The 18289-nt window shown below is 34.7% G+C and overlaps 1 protein-coding gene across 1 annotated transcript; it reads right to left on the reverse strand.

Annotated features, from left to right (window-relative positions):
- Window positions 1-1928: 1928 nt before the first annotated feature.
- Window positions 1929-4885, reverse strand: LOC103328232 (AP2-like ethylene-responsive transcription factor At1g16060). Its single transcript, XM_008230628.2, has 8 exons — window positions 4625-4885; window positions 4387-4469; window positions 4206-4214; window positions 3947-4035; window positions 3742-3815; window positions 3599-3649; window positions 3281-3357; window positions 1929-2831 (listed from the first exon to the last, which is right to left on the reverse strand). Exons 1-8 carry the CDS (start codon window positions 4789-4791, stop codon window positions 2299-2301), a joined length of 1083 nt encoding a protein of 360 aa, XP_008228850.2. The 5' UTR covers window positions 4792-4885; the 3' UTR covers window positions 1929-2298.
- Between the last annotated feature and the right edge of the window lie 13404 nt (window positions 4886-18289).

Consider the following 18289-nt stretch of genomic DNA (forward strand, 5'->3'; position numbering starts at 1 on the left):
AGAGCAAGGCGGTAACACAAAGTGATAAAGCTAGCAAACAACTACAGAGCTGTACCATAAACACAAATCACACACCAATATCCATGGACATAGAGTATTTTGTCAAGACTTCCCAAAATTCAGCCATAGTGCCGCAAAGATCACAAAACCCATTCAACACATTCATAAATGTAGTCAGAAACACCCAATTTTGATAGCCATTCAGAAACCATGTAACCCTAAAATAGAAAAATATAAATTGAAGGAGAGAAAGGCTTGAAGACTAACATTCAAACTTGATCCAGAGAGACGTGTAACCCAAGAAGAACTCCTTCTCCTTACTTCTCTGGCTCGCCACTTTTTTATGATGCTCCTTACTTCTCTAGCTCACAATTTTTTTTAAGGGAGTTTTACTAAAACACATAAAATGGGGTTGAAATTATAAAAAAAACTCAAGCATTATTTAAACATATAAACACACCCAAAACCCATCATTACACACACTTAAAACTCATTTATAAACACACCCAAAAAGTTGACTTTGGGGTTGATTTTGGGTGTGTTTCTATGTTTAAATAGTGCTTGGGTTTTTTTTTTAAATTTTATATAAATACATGTCTAGGATTGAGTTTATTTATAAATTTGTATTTTTTTTTTATAAAGCAACAAGGCAATCTGTTGTCCAGGGTTTCATAGGTTTTTGGCGTTGTTTTTTTATTTATTTTTTATTCTTTCATGAAAAGTTTGGCTTTTTTTGTTGTTGTTGTAAGTTTTGACACACTGGAAAATATGAATTCCCGCATTATGGAAATTGTGAAATGACGCCTATTTTGGTGGAAATTAAATTTGGGAATTTGATGCCTCAATTTCCATGATTTTTTCTGCGCGTCATTTAGTAAATTCAGCTTAAGTTGCCAAACAATAATTGTCAATTTCTCCTCTTAAATTCCCTACTTTTAGCTAAATTCTGAGTTATTTTTCCTAATCCAAACGAAGAGTCAAAGAACTTGTGCTTCTGTGTTTTGTCTCCCCATTGGTGGGGCAGACACCTCCTTCTCAGTGGTCCTACGTAAAACTTGAAATAAAATTAAAAAATAAAAAGCATGAAGGAAATTCCACTACTAATTACTATAATTCCGAACTTGTGTGCACAAAAGTCTCAAGAGCTACATGTCGGTTGAATTGGACCTTGGCTGCTCAACCATAAAACTGGTCGTGCCAATTAATCCATTAACTTTACTTCGAATCTGCTCAACTATATAACCAACTGTAAACAGAATCATATTTTTTTTGGTTGAAATCAATCAATGTTCATTTAAAACTCCATAATTATATAATTAATTGGAAGAAGTAATTTGAATCTGCATACGCAAGTATATGACTAAGGTTCGGTGCCTAATAACCTAATTGTTCATGATAATAAATTGTCACAACATATGAAAGACATAAAAGTCAAAACCTCCCCTCCCACCTCCAAATAATTAAATTATATACGCATGGGGTTGGCTTTGCCGTCAACTTTTATAGCTCCCAACCTCTAACGACCATGTTCCCATGGCCCGTACGATGTACATATGGGGCCCTATTGGAGGACAATAACATCGCAGAGGGAAATTGGTCTTCCAATCAGAACAACTTTGCATTCTCTTCAATCGCTGTCTAATGTTGCAAAAGCTAGCTGATGTATAGCTGTATGTACTTCCTTGACAAGGTTCACAAAATGTCAATTAAACGCGTTGAGGGGTGATATATAATTAGAACACTCGTTCTGTTGTTATTTCGAACTACTCATAATTAATAAGAGTTTGACTCTCGATTTTCTCATTGTGTTACATCATAAATGTGATCAGGTATGTTAGGACTTAGGAGCACGCCCTACATGTCTAAATGCACAAGTATAGATCTCACTTTACTAATTGGTATGACCCTATAGATGAAAGACAGTAGGGTAATGGAAATAAAGATATTTCATATATGTAGAAGGTAAAATATATAGGAGTGCGGCTCTTAAATGCCAGTCTGAACTTGTCTTATTGAAAGAAATATTTTGATAAATGAATGTCTATATTCATCTCTATCTACACTATGAAAATGAACCAATAACAACAACAATTAGCAAACTCTCTTCTTCCTCATATCGTTAGATTAAAGAAGAGAAGCGTCTACCAAGATCATTCTTAGCATCAATCTTCATCCTTTGTCTTCTCTATCAACCACCATATCCTTAACTTCATATGCACAAGAAGATGAAAATATTTAATTTCCATATCATATACGGACAGGCTTGTTACGTGTTCAACCTTGTTACTTTGTGGATCATCAGGCATCAAGTTCACAATGAAAAACAGGTGAAGCAAACGAGTGTAAGCCACCAAAAATGATGTCATCTCCTTCGGCGTAGCTATTCAAGTCTTGGCAATCAAAATACGTTTGAATGTCATCGGGAAAACTCCTGCGTGGTATGTCTGGCTTTGAAAGTGTTGACGAGCAGTCTGTCGACGACGTTGAGGTTCTCTCAAGCATTTCCTTGAACTTAGGGGATTGTAGAAGAAGCCCTAATGCCGATGATGCTGAGGCACCATTTCCTGGCCGTGGCAAAGCTACCGTTGACTCGCTAGCACTACTAGAACTCGAGTGGTAATTAGGAATGAACCCTAACCCTAAATTCGAATTAGGGTTTTGCGTTGGACCGAGGTCACCATTAGGGTTTGGTTGAGGGTTGTTAGGAACATTTTGATTATTTGGGCATAGTGACTTGATGTAACGGCTAAGGTCGAAGTTTGTGACAGCATTAAGTCCACGGTACTCTATTGCTGCCATGTCATATGCTGTTGCTGCTTCTTCTTGGGTAGCTGCCAAACACAAAATTTAAAACGATATTACAATTCAAAGTGTACGTAATTTGTGTGGGATCCCAAAGAGGAATATTAAATTCAAGAATTCAATTTGCTAGCCGATGTTGGATGAAATTTTGAATAGCTGCATAGGCAGTTGAGGTTAGGTGATCTACATCCCAACTAATAGATTTGATTTCATGTTTTCATTGTTTTCTTTATCCCGTTATATCTTGGGCCCATGGGGTTGTTTTTTCATTATGAATTTATGTGGCGGACATCTTTCTATGTCGCAACTTTATTTATTTGGTGTTAGTTGTTGGACTACATTCACGACGTGTGCTGCCTTAAATCTCGCCACGTGGCATTTAAAAATGAATAACTGGGGTTTAGGTAAGGCCATGCACTGAAATTTTTTTTGGATATAGAATTAAATACATAAATAAGCGGTAAAAAGTGAGAATTACCATATGTTCCAAGGTAGAGATATTTGTTACCGAAAACCCTGCCAATTCGAGCCTCCCATCTTCCATTATGATGGTGTCTGCACATTAGAAAATTCACTTTACCTATGACGTAAGTGGCACAAAATTTCCAATACAAGCATAGATTGCGACGGCCATCTCAATCTTTTGGCCACTTAGCATCTTTGCTTACGTGTGCCTTTTTTACCCAAGTGGATGTAAAAGAAGCCGAGTGAAAGCAATTTAATTATAAAATTTAAATATTGGTGTAAATATATACAATCTACTGACATGATTGAATATGAAATTAATGAAAATTACCTTGCTACGCCTCTGTATTTTGAAACTCCACGAGAAAATCCACTACTTTTCCTGTAAATTAATTAAAAAAAATATTGGTAAATAACAACTTAACATCTCTAATATTTATATCACCAGCAGAGGTACTACTTTTTTTTTATCACCTCCTCAATGATCCAATGTATTCTTCTTTCGACTGGCTCTCCATTTCCTTGAGCTCTTCTGGGTAAGTGTCCAACTGCAATTAATTAATAATAATTTAGTAAAAATTAAGGTTAATTTCAGGCTAATAACATTGATTAAAGTAAAACTGGTTTTAATTAATCAGAGATCCACCAAATCCAATTTCAGAGAGGAAAAAAATTATACTGGGAAATTGAGGATTGTATCTTGTCCCCAGTACTTTAATGCTGCCAAGTCATAAGCACGTGCAGCAGCTTCTTCATCATCATATGCTCCTAAAAAATGCAGTATCCCATATTAAATGATTCACTTCCTTGCCCAACCAATTTTTATTTTTATTTTTAATTAAAAGATAAAATGAATTAAAGGGCAGTAAAATAAAGAAGAATTTTTATATATAATGGCTTTTCATTTCCATGAAGAGTTGTTTTCAAATGGGACATACCTAGATAAACTGCATTTGTTGGGATTAATTCCATCATCATCATCATCATCATCATCATCATCATCATCATCATCATCAACAAAGCAGAAAATTGACACAAGAAAAAAATGTTAACCCCAATAGCTTAATTGTACCAAAAATGGAAGAAGCAAAAAGAAAACCAAGAGAAGAGATTAAGAACCTTGTCTTCCTTTCTTGTTTTGTGACTCATTCCAGCAATTCTTATCCCACAAATGATCTTCATATCGGCCCGTCCATCGGTGCCTTAAACAAATATTCAACATTAATCACTCCAATATGTAAAAAGAGAAATGAGAAAGAACCCAACTCCAAAACAAGAAAAAACCAGAGAGAAAAGGCAAAAACTACAAACTTACTTAGTTTATGGATATATCCATGAATATGTATTATACAATTACCTTGTGACTCCGCGGTAGATGGAGCTCCGCTGAGGCGGAGAAGAATCACGGCGGACGCTTTTACGCGTCCGCTTGACTTTTGTTGTAGCAGTACTATTGGTGTTGTTGCTGTTGCTGTTGTTAGAGCTTGCAGTGTTCTTTTGGTTTTGCTGTGAGGTTTTCGCCATTAAACTCTCTCAGCCGAAGAGTCCAAAAGAACAAGGAGAGTAAGAGAGAAAAAAGGAAGAGAGAGAAGAGAGAGAGAGAGAGAGAGAGTGTTAGATGGGTGTGACTAGGGTATAATATAAGTGAGAAGGGTTGTGAAGGAATGATATAATATAATGGAGGGAGAGCAAATTGGGTTCGATTTTCTTTGGCCCAAAAAAAGAAAGAAGAGAAAAAGAAAAAAAAAAAAAAAAAGGATTTGGTTTTGGAATTAATTTTTAGGGTTAAAGGGATGAGAAAATAGAAGGTGTTGAGCCGGCTGATGAGAAGAGTCTTTTTGTGGCCGTCTCTAAGCGGCTTCTACCCATTTACCTCTTGTCCTCACTTGTTCTTTTGGGTGTTGTGAAAATTGATAGCACTCTCTCCATTTTGTCCTATTAAATATTTATATAAATCAAGCAATTATATATATATATATATATATATATATATATATAGACTAGAGGGTTCATGAGTCATGAGCTTAATCACCCTTGATTAACTTATTATAAACTAACTCCCTTTAATTCTATCTCTTCTTGTTTGGGTGATTATCTTGTTTTTTCCTCCATCATTCTATATCGTCATCACTTATTTATTTATTGAATTTTTACTTTTTTTTAAAATTATTATATATATTTTCCATGCGAAACTTTTGTACTGTTTGGTAATTCATACTTATCTACTGATGTCTAGAGATTTCATGTGTGTGGAGCCTCTTACAAAATATAAAGAATCAAAAATTCGAACTCATAATACATACAAAAGTATAGTGTATATATATCACATATGTCACGAATTATATCGCTTATTGGTTGCAATCATAATTGTTCTCGACAAAGGGATAGACAAATACATTCTAAGCAAGAAAAATTGCAAGAGATAGACAAAGAGTAGCGATTTAGCAAATATCTTTAAAGCTTTTTCCTCATTAAATCCAATAGAAAAAAAAAATCAAAAAATTTCCCAAATTAAAAACAACCTTAGGCCCCTTTATGCATTCATATCATACATGAAAAAATATTGACTAAGTATGAAAAATGGTTTTTGAATAATCATTTTCTCAAGATAATTTTTGGTGGCTTTTATTCCTTACACATGAAATAAGAAAACTTGATTTTATGGGATTTTAGTATGAAGTATATATTGACTTAATGAGCCATCATTTTTAGCCTAAATCGTATTTTACACTAAAACCGATTTTTCATATTTTGGCTTGGTGAGAATTGATTTTCTAGTATTTTTATTTGAATTCAAATAGGGGGTACTTCCTTATTTACATTGTAAACTTAAGTAAATGGAGTAATATAAAAATAAATTAAAGTCAAAGGACAAAGACATTTACTTAAATGTTCAAAATGGAAATAAGGTAATCTGTTCACCTGGAGTGCATCACCACTAGCTGAGCAAGAGCGTAATTTGAACTACCTCCTTGTGCCTTAATAAGTCCGCCACAATACATGTAGACATATCAAAACATAAAGTATTTGAAATAATATATATATACAAATACATATGAATATATTACTTAAAATATAAAAAAGTTGAGTGGGGGCCAGGAACCACACTGGTCCCGTGCTCCGCCCTTGCTTATCTACACTGAGATTTTATTTTGGTTTGTTTTATTTTATCTCTAAGAATTTATTTTGGCAGTGCCTACGATAATCTTGTTAAGATATGCAATCAGTAGCTGCAAAAAATTATGACTACAGAAAGAAACTTCTCAACTAATTATGTTGCACGACATTAAACATTAATGACCTTAGAAGTAAAATTAAATTGAGCAGTACTTTTTTCTAATCTATTATGCATTTACTAATACCTACAAAATGACATGGGTGCTGTTAAATGAACCCTCAAATTAACTTAGTACACTTTACTATCAAACTATTTATTGAATTACTAATTTACTCTAATATAAAATGACCAAAAATGGTATATTGTGAAAAAAATGTAATTTTAATAAATACACCCTGCTCATCATATTCAACCCTAATAAAACGTAAGTGAAACCCAGACGAAAATGGCAAATTAGCAATAGCAATGAATGGTTAGTATAATGCGAAAAGGTGTTGGAGGCATCAAAAGGAAAATATGGTCCATAATTGATAACTAAGACGTACAAGTAACTACTTCAGTGCCCCATTTTTTGGGTCTCAAAGATATAGAGCAATGAAAGCAATAAAGATCGAACAAGCAGACAAACGAAAAAGGGTTAATCATTTTATTAGTCTTTGAACTTAGACCGATTTGCATTTAAGTTCTTCAATTTCCAAAATCGTTCCCGTGGTTCTTCAACTTCAGTTTCGTTAGGACAAATGGCCATGCCAACAATTTTGTTAACTTTTCTGTTAAATGCAGTGGCAAAATGGTATTTTTATATTAAATTGATTAAAATATGAATAAAAATTAAAATTAAACTCTCTCTCCCCCTCTATCCCGATTTCTGCTCCCCCAAAACTTTATTATTATTTTTGGTTGGTTTTTCGTTTGATTTTCTTTTATTGTTATTTTAATGATATGATTTTTTTTATTCATTTTTTTGTTTTAATATAAAAATACCATTTTGCCCCTGCATTTAATAGAAAAAGTTAACAAAATTGAGACTATTTGTCCTAACGAAAGTGAAGTTAAAGGACCACGGGAACAATTTTAGAAATTGAGGGACTCAAATGCCAATTGGGTCTAAGTTCAAGGACTAATAAAACGATTAAACCGACGAAAAAGTATGCTTCAACTAAATATTTATTTGTAATAGATTGTATAATATAATTATGGTATACAAACGTTGGAGATCAAAACTGCTGATCACCAAATACATGCTATGATTTTCAATTAACCAAATATTATTGAGAGAATTACAATGGGTGAACAGGGATCTGGGAATTCAACTACCAATATTGGAAGATGACGCAATCTTATCGCACTGCTTCACTATGATTTTCAGTCTCAAGACTCTTAATCATACATTACTGACATGAATGCAATGAGATACGTAAGTCCTTCTACCTAGTATTCTTGGATAATGACTGAGGGATTCGACTTTCTAGACACTGCAGAGTTTATCAGTGTGGTCCCCACTTCGTAAACAACTGCAGCCAACTTTCGAATGGGTTTGGTGTTATGTGATAGAGTGTATTAGGAGTACTAATGGTATTTTTGGTAATTAAGTTAATTTTACATTTTGATTTAAATATTAGGGTATACTTAGATCATATGGTGTATTCAGTTAATTTTAAGGTATGTAGATTTCACATTACAACCCGTCATCCAATGCTTGAGAAAACCAGGAATTAGATTGACTATGGAGTGAAAGTTCATCCTACACCATTCAATATATTCCCATATGCCTAACTTCCTCTATTCCAATTAAAATAAATATGTCACTATTTGCTCAAGCACCAACTAGTTAGCAAGTTAAATACAATACTAAGTATTTGTTTGGGCCTGCTTTGTAATATAATCTCATGATTCACAAATAAAACTATATATATAGGGAGCTTCAATTGAAGGATTCCTCAAATAAGATTATTTGAGAAACACTCTTGTAGGACCCATCACACTTTATTTTTTAATGATCCAAACCATCTAATTTTTAGATATTCTCTTAATGATCATCTCTGCTAAAAATCACTTGAATCCGAAACCATTTGACCACTCAATTAGATGATTGTTATTTTAGTCTTTTCTTGAAACACCATGTTCGTCTATTTTGTTGCTTTCAATTAGATGCCTTAATTATTTTCAATTTGTTTGATTTTTTGCAAAGATGATCCATGAATGAAGACTTTAAAAATTAGACAGTAAAAAAAAAATTGTAGAGTATCTTAAAAGTGTCCCTCAAATATTTTATTTGAGAGATCCCTCAATGGATATATATTATAGAAAATTAGATATAAACTCAAAATCATTACAGTTTGTTAGAAAAAAACCCATCTATCATCTTCCAACTCTTCTCTATCACTTAGTTATTATTCAACCACAAAACTTGAATGTTGAAATTTTTTAAATGCTATTGACAAGCTAGGGTATATATATACTATTTTTTGTATTTTATTATTTGGTTTGGGGTTGGGGTTGGGTTTGCACCTTAAAGCTTAACTGGTGAATTGCTTTTTCTTTAATTGAAAAAGAAATAAGAACAAGAAGAACATAGGGTTTGCGTTCCTAAAGTAACATGGCATTACATAACAACCACACTTGAGTTGAGTTTGTCACCAAACAACCTAAAAATATTGAAAAAAAGGTAGGGCAAATCAATTTTTGAAAAAAAAAGTCAAACTCCCTCAATGGGTGATCTCAGTAACTTGCAGGTTAATTAGATGGTCCATATGGTCCTATCCATGCTGTACATCTCCATGTTCATCAATTAATATGCAACACAAAAGTGCTTTTAATTGGTGCACACTTCTTGGTGTGCCTCATTTTGTGGTTTATTTTTTATCTTCAATTGTCGACTGTACTGTGAGTTAAATGAACGAGAGCATTTTTGCTTATCACTTTAACTCAAGATGTATAATCATCACCCTTCTCAATACTTACGTGTCCATAAGCATAACTATAGTTCCACAAATAAAAAGGAAAGAGTTAACTATGGTTATACTCATAAATACGTGTCATATAATGATGATAAGAATATACCTTTGACTAAAATGGTAAGCAAAAATATTTCTGAAAAGGAAATAATCGTTAAACCACCAAATAGCTATAATTCTATCTCTGTATAAATTCAGCCAACAGTTATGGTTGTGCTAAAAGCAAAAGAGAGGACTTTGGTTGCCTTAAGCTCTAGCTGCTACTACGTTTAGTTGTTAGGTAAAATAGTACAAGAAAAATCAATATATTAATGTATTGGTCAACACTAACCACAACAAATCATACTTGTAATTAATTCAAAGTTGACTTTTAAGAGAATGCCCATGGTTAGGAATGAGAGTCACTTATGAGTGTCGGTCTTGAGATTCTAGAAGCATGAAGCAACAAAAACAAATTTAAAAAAAATGAAAAAGCCCTACATACAAATAATTCAACCGAAACAAAAAAATTAATTCTTGATTTTATGTTTAACATATATAGTTAAAGATACATCTAAAGTTTGGAAATCATGTGCGGTGGATCTACTTGCAACCTTCCGAGTATATATAAGAGTGACAATTAAATTGATCGTTAGACGCAAATTTAGTATGCGGCCGAGTAAAGTCGTTTAGTCACATATAATTTCTAAGTGACCTTTGAAAGCTAAAGACGCATGAATAACTTAAACCTTGTCCAAATATTATAATTTTCATACCGTGCAAATTCTTTACACTTACATTTGCACCCCTCCTTAGTACTTTTATGTTTTCATTTTGCTTTTATTTATTCAAGTTTCAACTATAAAAGTATAAAAATAAAGAATCAGCTAACTTCGGTCTAGTGATGCTTTTTTCTTTCCATCATTGGAACATGTACTAAATTCAAATTCTATTTTCCCTCATTAATTTAAAAAAAGTATGAAAGTAAGAAGAGGAGAGGAGTGGAAATATATAAAACTAGAGTGTGAAGAACACCATCGTTTATTTATTTATTTTTTAATACTATAATTATGGGTCATTAACCTCATTTGTGTCAAGTTAGTTATCATGATTTGTATTTAAATTTTTTATATGCTCCTATGGGATATATTTCCTTTTTAAAAAAAATTTAATCCGGAATGAGTCAATTCATAAACAATATTGTATTCATAATTACTCTAACAAGCTTATAGGCAATTACATCCTTTAACTGGATAATCAGTTGCAATTAGGTCCTGCCGTCCAACTCTGTCAAATTATCCGTCAAAATGAGGGGTAAAAGCGTCCTTTCGAGTCTCCTTCGAGTCTGAACACTCTCCTTCGCTTCATAACTTAACTTGAACCCCTATTCATATGAGGAATCCCCAAATGAAGAATTGAAGAATTGAAAGGGGGCTGCGAGGGATGGAAAAATGTCGGAGAGTTCGACATATTCAAATTGCAGCAGTCGTTACAGCGAGTATGGGTCGGAAATCAAATACCGGACTTCATGGATAGATCTGAATCCTGGAAGAAGATTTGAGGCATGTTGCAATAATCGGGTAAGTTTTTGTATTTGTAGAAGATTAGTTAAAGTAAAAAAGGATGTTGTTGGGTCTGAAATTGGTGTTTCGTTTTATTTTAATCGCAGAACAGTAAAAGGGAGTTGCATTTTTTTCGCATGGGTAGAGACTGAAACATGCCCATGAGGAAAGGAAATCTTGTTTGGGTTACTTAGAAGACTAAGAGGAATGGAGGACGAATTGAGAGCAATGGCGGAGAATTTCATATTGATGGAAGAAGAGAAGAATAAATTAGAGCAAAAACTGAGAGAAGAGGAAGAAGAAATCAAGATTTTGAAAAAAAAAAAAAAAAAAACAGATTCTGGGAATGGGTAAACAAGTTGTTGTACTAGAAGGGGAAATTTTGAGTTATCGGTAAAGACAAAGGTGGTTCTGGGTTGTTCTGTTGTGTTTTATATTTGTGATATTGTTCATCAATATGGATGATTTGGTAATGTAGAAATGGACAGGAAATGGGCATAATGTTTTATATACTCTTCAAGAACTTTTGATGGCATGGGTATAGTATAGAAATGGGCAGGAATTGGTAGTATAGGCAAGATATGGGAAGGAATTGCTAGCGTAGAAGTCTAGGCAGAAACCTGGGCATAAGGTTATTTTGTACCTCTTTAGCAGTATATAAAACCTTTTGCTATATAAGGTCCTTTTGTGCTGAATTGTCAGTGTATAAAACCTTTTGCTATATAAGCTGATTTTGTGCTAAATTGGCCATGTATACCAAATGAACATGGGCAGTGCAACATTTACCAAATAACATTCACCAAAATACAATCCAACATTTATCAATTAACATTCACCAAAATACAATCCAAAATACACCTAAACATTACATAATCCAATTGCAAAAGAGCCTTCAAAATAACATTACCAAATAGCATACTTGACAATCTATAGTTGTCCACCCAAAATACACATCCACATAGTACTTAAGAGTCCAAAATAGGTCTTAAAAGTCCACAAAATAGGTCTTCACAGTCTATACTTGTCCTCTTCTTTTGACATTGTGTTTGAATCTTCCTCTACGGGGCGTGGTTTCTTGAGTAAGTAAAGCGGATGGTGGTTGCAAGGGCACTTGTTGTGAGTATGTCATTGGCAGATTGGCTCTTCCTTGACTGATACCACTAACCACCTAAGATTAAAACACAAAGAACATATATTACTATATAGGCAAACATAAAAAACTTGAGTTGGGCAAGAATAATAGGCAACTAACTGGTTGTGAAGATGGCACCCTTACAGCTTGATTCCATAAGCCTGTTCCTCTTTCTCTGCCTTTGCCTGTCCCTCTACCCTTATTAACTTGAATTTGGGCTGGGCAACATTAGTTAGGCTGGGGCAATATCATTTTGGCCTCCATTTCCATAGTCAGCTGCTTCAATTTGATTTTGGCATGCATTTCCATTTTGGGCTGCCTCAGCTTGCACAACATACAAGCACATCTATAAAAAAACCACAACAATAAAAAACCACACCCTAAATAATTAAAATGCATAACAAAACCCAAAAAATTTAAGAACTTATCTTCCACATCCTCTTCGATTGTGGCCTTATTTTTCACATGATCCACTTCTAATCTTAATGAAGAGTCTTCTAAGTTTTGTTGGTGGAGCAATGTAACCTGGTGGGTTTGGGGTTGGTACTTGAACCTCACCAGGCTCCTTTGTCCTCACTCTCTTGGGTCTTCCTGGTTGTCGCCTATGAAATGGAGGTCTAATCGGAAGGCAAGCCACCCTTAACCCACCGTTCTATAAAAGGGATGGGGTGAACTATTGGTTCATATAACCTCATGTATGTCTCTGGCTTATAACACTCATCTACATATTGAATAGGGTTTTCATCTTTGTGGAATATATCTGAAATAGCATGTGCATAAGGTATGCCACATAAATCCTTTCTCCTACAACTACAAGACATTGCTTTTAGATCTGCAACAAACTCCTTACCATACATATGACTGACTTTATACATTTTCTCCCTAACCAGGCTAGGAATGCATTGAGAGACTCCCATCTTGTTCTTCTCAATTATTTTGAATATCCTTGGGCCAACAAGGTTTTTCCATTTTCCACAAGCAGCCCTTCGAGTAGCCATCCTAAGCATCACATACATTCTAATACTTTCCAAACATGTCAAAATGGAATTATCTCTTACATCAATTGTAGCTGCATTAAAGCTCTCACAAAGGTTGTTCAACAGAAGATCACACTTATACCTTGGATGAAAGTGAGATATGGTCCAATTTTTGGGTGGTCTCTGCACCAACCATTTCCAAGCTTCCAAGTCTTCTTCCTTCATCTTCTCCATTTCTACTTCCCAATAAGGAATAGTAGTAACTCTGGCAGCTGCCCACAACATGTGTTTAAGAGTGAGACCAAGATATTTTGCTATGAAATGATTGTACAAGTGTCTGAAGCACATCCTATGCTCTGCAGTTTGTAGTACATGTGCAATGGTAGGTATGGGGCCCTTTCGCTTATCACTTATGAAAACCCAAGATAAACCATTTGTAATACCTAAATCTTCAATCAACAAAGACAGAAACTAAATCTACGAGTCATTGTTTTCAATCTCAACCACAACATATGCAATTAGGAAAAGACCCTTATTTTCATCAACTCCAACAGCAGTCAATATTTGCCCAGGATTAGGACTTTTCAAATGGCAAGCATCAACCCCAATAACATGCCTGCACCCTTCTAAAAACCTTTTTTTACAAGCAGCTAGACACACATAAATCCTTTGAAATATTGCTTTCCTAACCAGATCACACTTAATTTTCACTGTATTACCCTGGTTGGTATTCTTCAACTGCTCTGCATAGTCCCACTATCATGCATATTGCTGTATGTAGTTTCTTTCAATTTGTGCTTTAGCCAATCTCTTTGCTCTATACACTTGAGTTTTGGACACCCTCACATGATAGGACTCCAAAACTTCTTTGAAATGCTTTCAGACTCTAATATGTGTTTCTCTTAATCAAACTTCAGCTTGTCCACCCTCCCAAATGTATGTTCTAAGCTCAACTTCTTAATTGCAAATGTTTGCACATCCTGATTTATCTGTGAAGCATAAACCACAAATGGACATTTTAATCCTCATTTGCAAATTACCTTTACTCTCGTATTGTCTTTTTTTTTCGAAATACACCCATCTTTCTGGAATAATAGAATATTCCTTCAATGCCACCCACCTTCCTTGAATAATGGAATATTCCTTCAATGCCTATTTAAAAACTTGTCTGTTTTCAAATTGCATCCGAAGCTAAAACTCATGATTCTTTAAGTCCACCTTCCTCCTATATTGCTTAAACCGAGGCAGTTTTTTTTCCTTCTCACCTGACTTGTCCCTTCATTATCCCCTTCCATATCATCCCCATCACCTTCACTTTGAGTATCAAAATCTTAGGTATGCTCACCATCTGATGACACCTCTCCAGGAGCCTCAAAAGTAGGCCCCTCATTGTTACCATTCATAGTGGGCTCTGACCCTTCATGAATAGGCACTTCAACTATCTTAAACCCAAATTCTTCTACATTGAACTCGTAATCACTATCAACAAATTCTCCATCATCTTCTTCAGTACCTACAACCTCAGCTTCATCTTTATCTTGCACATCAACATTATCTTGCACCTCAATTCCATCTTTCACTTGAACATTGTGTTGCACCTCTGGATAATTGTCTGCACAATCCAAACCTTGGCACCCAAAAGATGCTTGACTCCAAACTGTATTATAATTGCCCACTTCAGTATAGTATAACACAATAATCCTATTACATGGCATTTGGGCCAACATGTCAACCAGTTTAGCATAAAAGCTGATAAGTTCAAGCCCACGTATACCATGGGTTCCACCCTTCCTATACTATATTTACATATTTGGTTTGGGGTTGGAAATGTCTATATTGTAACCAAGCCCTTTCCCTACCTTTCTTAAGTCCACCAATGACATAAAATCATCTATAACATTATTCATGTAACAAACTTTTCATTTTTATACTCCCCACTTTCTAACACACCCCCATGGTGAAGTTCTAAAGTACAGTTTTCATGGTTACTTGCACAGTAAACAAGGGTCAAAACAATGCTAAAACACACACACACACACACACACACCTGTTTTGGAATCATAAAATTAGACAAAACCATGTTTTAATTCAATGTTGTGCACCAAAACCAAAATATACAGAACACAGTTTGGTGAGTTTTTTTAATTGCTATGGAATAACTTCAATCGATTTGGTGTGAGGCATAGAAGACAAGAAGGGATAAAAAAAACCCTAAATGTTGCAGTCAATGACAGTATAAAGCAAAGTGTGTAAGAAATCTTAAAAAGCTATAGACCACACAGATGAATACAAAACCAACTAATACGTATTCAAACAAGCAGAATCACTTAATGTATTTAGGAGCAACAGCACCCTAATGGAAGTCAAACTTTTCCATCACTACTAGCCAAAATGACCAAAAACCCAACTATCCCCAAAATGAAATCGTAACCCTTAATTGTACCACTAATGAACCTCAAATTTCGAAGCTTACACACAAAATTTCTCACTCACTTAGTACTCCTACAACAAATTGAACTCCAATGGCTGCCTCAAAAGGGTCGGTTCACGATATGCAACTCCAATGGCTGCTTCGAAGGGTCGGTTCACGTGCTTTCCCCCTCTCTCCAGCGTTAAATTGGATTTTGTTTAGTTCAAAATGAAGAAAAGTCAAATATACCCCTCACAACAAGAGCATGTGCCACTCACATGGTCAAACTCGATGGATTCTGTTATGGTAGGACCTAATTGCAACTGATTGCCAAGTTAAAGGATGTAATTGCCTTAAAAAAAAAGATCACAGACCCAATTGCAACTGAGGGCCAAGTTCAGGGACGTCTATAGTAGATAACCCAATATTTAATAAAGAAACTTAGCCCACAAGGTGGGCAATATTTATAAATATTAATTTTTATTTGTAGGCTGATGTTTATTTGAGCCCATTAGAATAGTTTAATAAAGAAACTTAGCCCATTGTCTCTATCGTTTTCCCTAGAATCCACTAACATGGAGCCAATATATTGGACATGAAAGTCAGCATTTCACTAAAGAAACCAAGAGCTATTTATCATCTGTTAGGGCAACAATACACGCTCATCTTCTTCGGCAGAGACACAGCCGCCTTCGTCCCTTAGCTCATCTTCTTCATAAATTGCTAAGATCAACATAAGGGCGAGTTCAGGAATCTAACTGATTTTCTAACAAGGGGAGGTGCATATGCATCTCCTAGCGGCTTTGTGGGTCAGCTAGTACCAATATTTAAGTTATCAAATAATATTTTTATAAAAGTTTACTAATATTAATTATGCTACTTAATTAAAAGATTTATAAGAAAATTGTTATGCCCCAAATTCACTAAAAGAACAATTAAGTCAAACTCATTATACTGCTCAATTGGAACTACCAAGATATGCAAAGGTTACCAAATCAAACTCTCTCAAACTTGAGACAAACATTTCCATTTCCACATAGTGTTTTAAATAGTACAACATTAAAACCTAAAGTCTTCCAATAACAAACAGATCTTACACAGAGTACCTAACACGTCACAATTGAACCAACTTCTACTCCGAGCTAATATGAAATGGAAGGGAAAAGGATGAGCTACAAAGCTCAGTAAGCAACTATATATGGCCACGAGTGTGAGGATTACAACAATACAATATTTGAAAGTGAAATTGAAAAGAGTACACAAAATGAAACTGAACAATTCAAGGGCTGAAATACGATTCATAGTCAAAATCAGAGAAACAATAACAATGAGATAGCTTTTGAAAATCCTCATTAGGGTTTCCAATGAGATAGCTTTTGAAAATCCTCATTAGGGTTTCCAATGAGACCTTACTCCTATGGTAGTTGCATGGGCCTTATTACCAACTGGCCAGAGGTCCTGACTCCTTCAAAAGAAGGCACAAACAATGTAATTCAGATGGTTTGAATTAACCACAAGTTCATATGCTATTCAATGTTCAATTATGAGTTCCTTTACAATCAAATGAAGGCAAACATATCACAAATAGAAATATGAGCGGGAGTTTAATACCAAGGCAGTTCATAGGCTTATATTGGTGGAAGGAACAAAGCTAAAATCATATAGAAACTTACAGGATTTAATAACTGAAAGCTATAATCTCTAAATCACTTTAGTCCCTTCCTAAAGGAGAAAGCAAGCCTAAAGCTACACTACTTCAGTTCTTCCTTCCTTAGAAGCCTAGAGTTATGTTCTTTTACTAAACTATGTAATTTGTGGAGACAAGCAGCAGCTCCTTGCGACTTATTCTTCTTCTCTTCCCGCTACTCCCTTGCAACCCTTTGTTTCCTTCTTCCCTCTCCACATCATATAATGGGCCAACTTCAACAAGATTTTAGTTTTGCTGAATATGCTATCTTGGTGGTGGATGTCATTTTGTTTGAGTGAATGTTAATTTGGGTTGTGCTTTGGCCATTAAAGAGGATGTCAAGGTCTGGCTTTCTCAATTAATGAGAAGAAGGGTTTGGATTTGGGGTTACATGGCTATGTTCATTTGAAGAGAGCGGAAGTTGTAAAAAAAAAAAAAAAAAAAAAAAAAGAAAAAGATAAATTGAATAAATTGAAGGAAAAAGGAAAATTCAAAATATTTAACAAGGGTAAATTTAGAAAACAAAAGCTAGCTTGTATGATGTATTAATGACATTGTTTTAAGTATAAGAAAAGTGACACATGTCATGAGGAAAACGAAGAAGGTCCAAAAGAGAAGGTTAGAAAAAAGGTTGCTAGCATCCCCCTAATTGATAAGGCCATATGGGTCCAACTCATTTGCCCCTCATTAGCATGAAAGTTCTTGGCCCTTAAGCCATGTCCAACCCATGAGGCCAAACCCAAAATATCCCAAATTTAGCCCAAATCCTCTCTCAAACCAAAAAAATAAAGGGACCGAAATTTAGGAAAACTCAAACTTGGGGCCAAATAGCAGTCCAGCTATTGCCTGGACCCAAAAAATTTTAGTGGAGCCCCGCATGTTGATGTCTTTCTTTGCTTTGTGGAAGCTGATGTCTTGCCACTTGTCAATTCCTGGTGTTGTTGTCGTTGGAATCCAACGCCAACAATTCAAACATCATTTATATATATATATATATATATTTCTTGTGCGGAGCCACATTGGGACCAGTGTGGTCCCGGGCTCCCACTAAAGTTTTTATTTTATTTTTTAAAAGTAGTATATTGTTATGTATTTCTATATGTATATTATTTCAAATATTTTAGGTTTTTGATATGTACCCACATTTATTGTGCGAACCTATTAACATTACGGCACAATGAGGTGCTTCAAATTGCATTT

The sequence above is a fragment of the Prunus mume genome, linkage group LG4 (genome assembly GCF_029339155.1).
Source record: "Prunus mume cultivar Tortuosa linkage group LG4, ASM2933915v1, whole genome shotgun sequence".
Taxonomy (NCBI): domain Eukaryota; kingdom Viridiplantae; phylum Streptophyta; class Magnoliopsida; order Rosales; family Rosaceae; genus Prunus; species Prunus mume.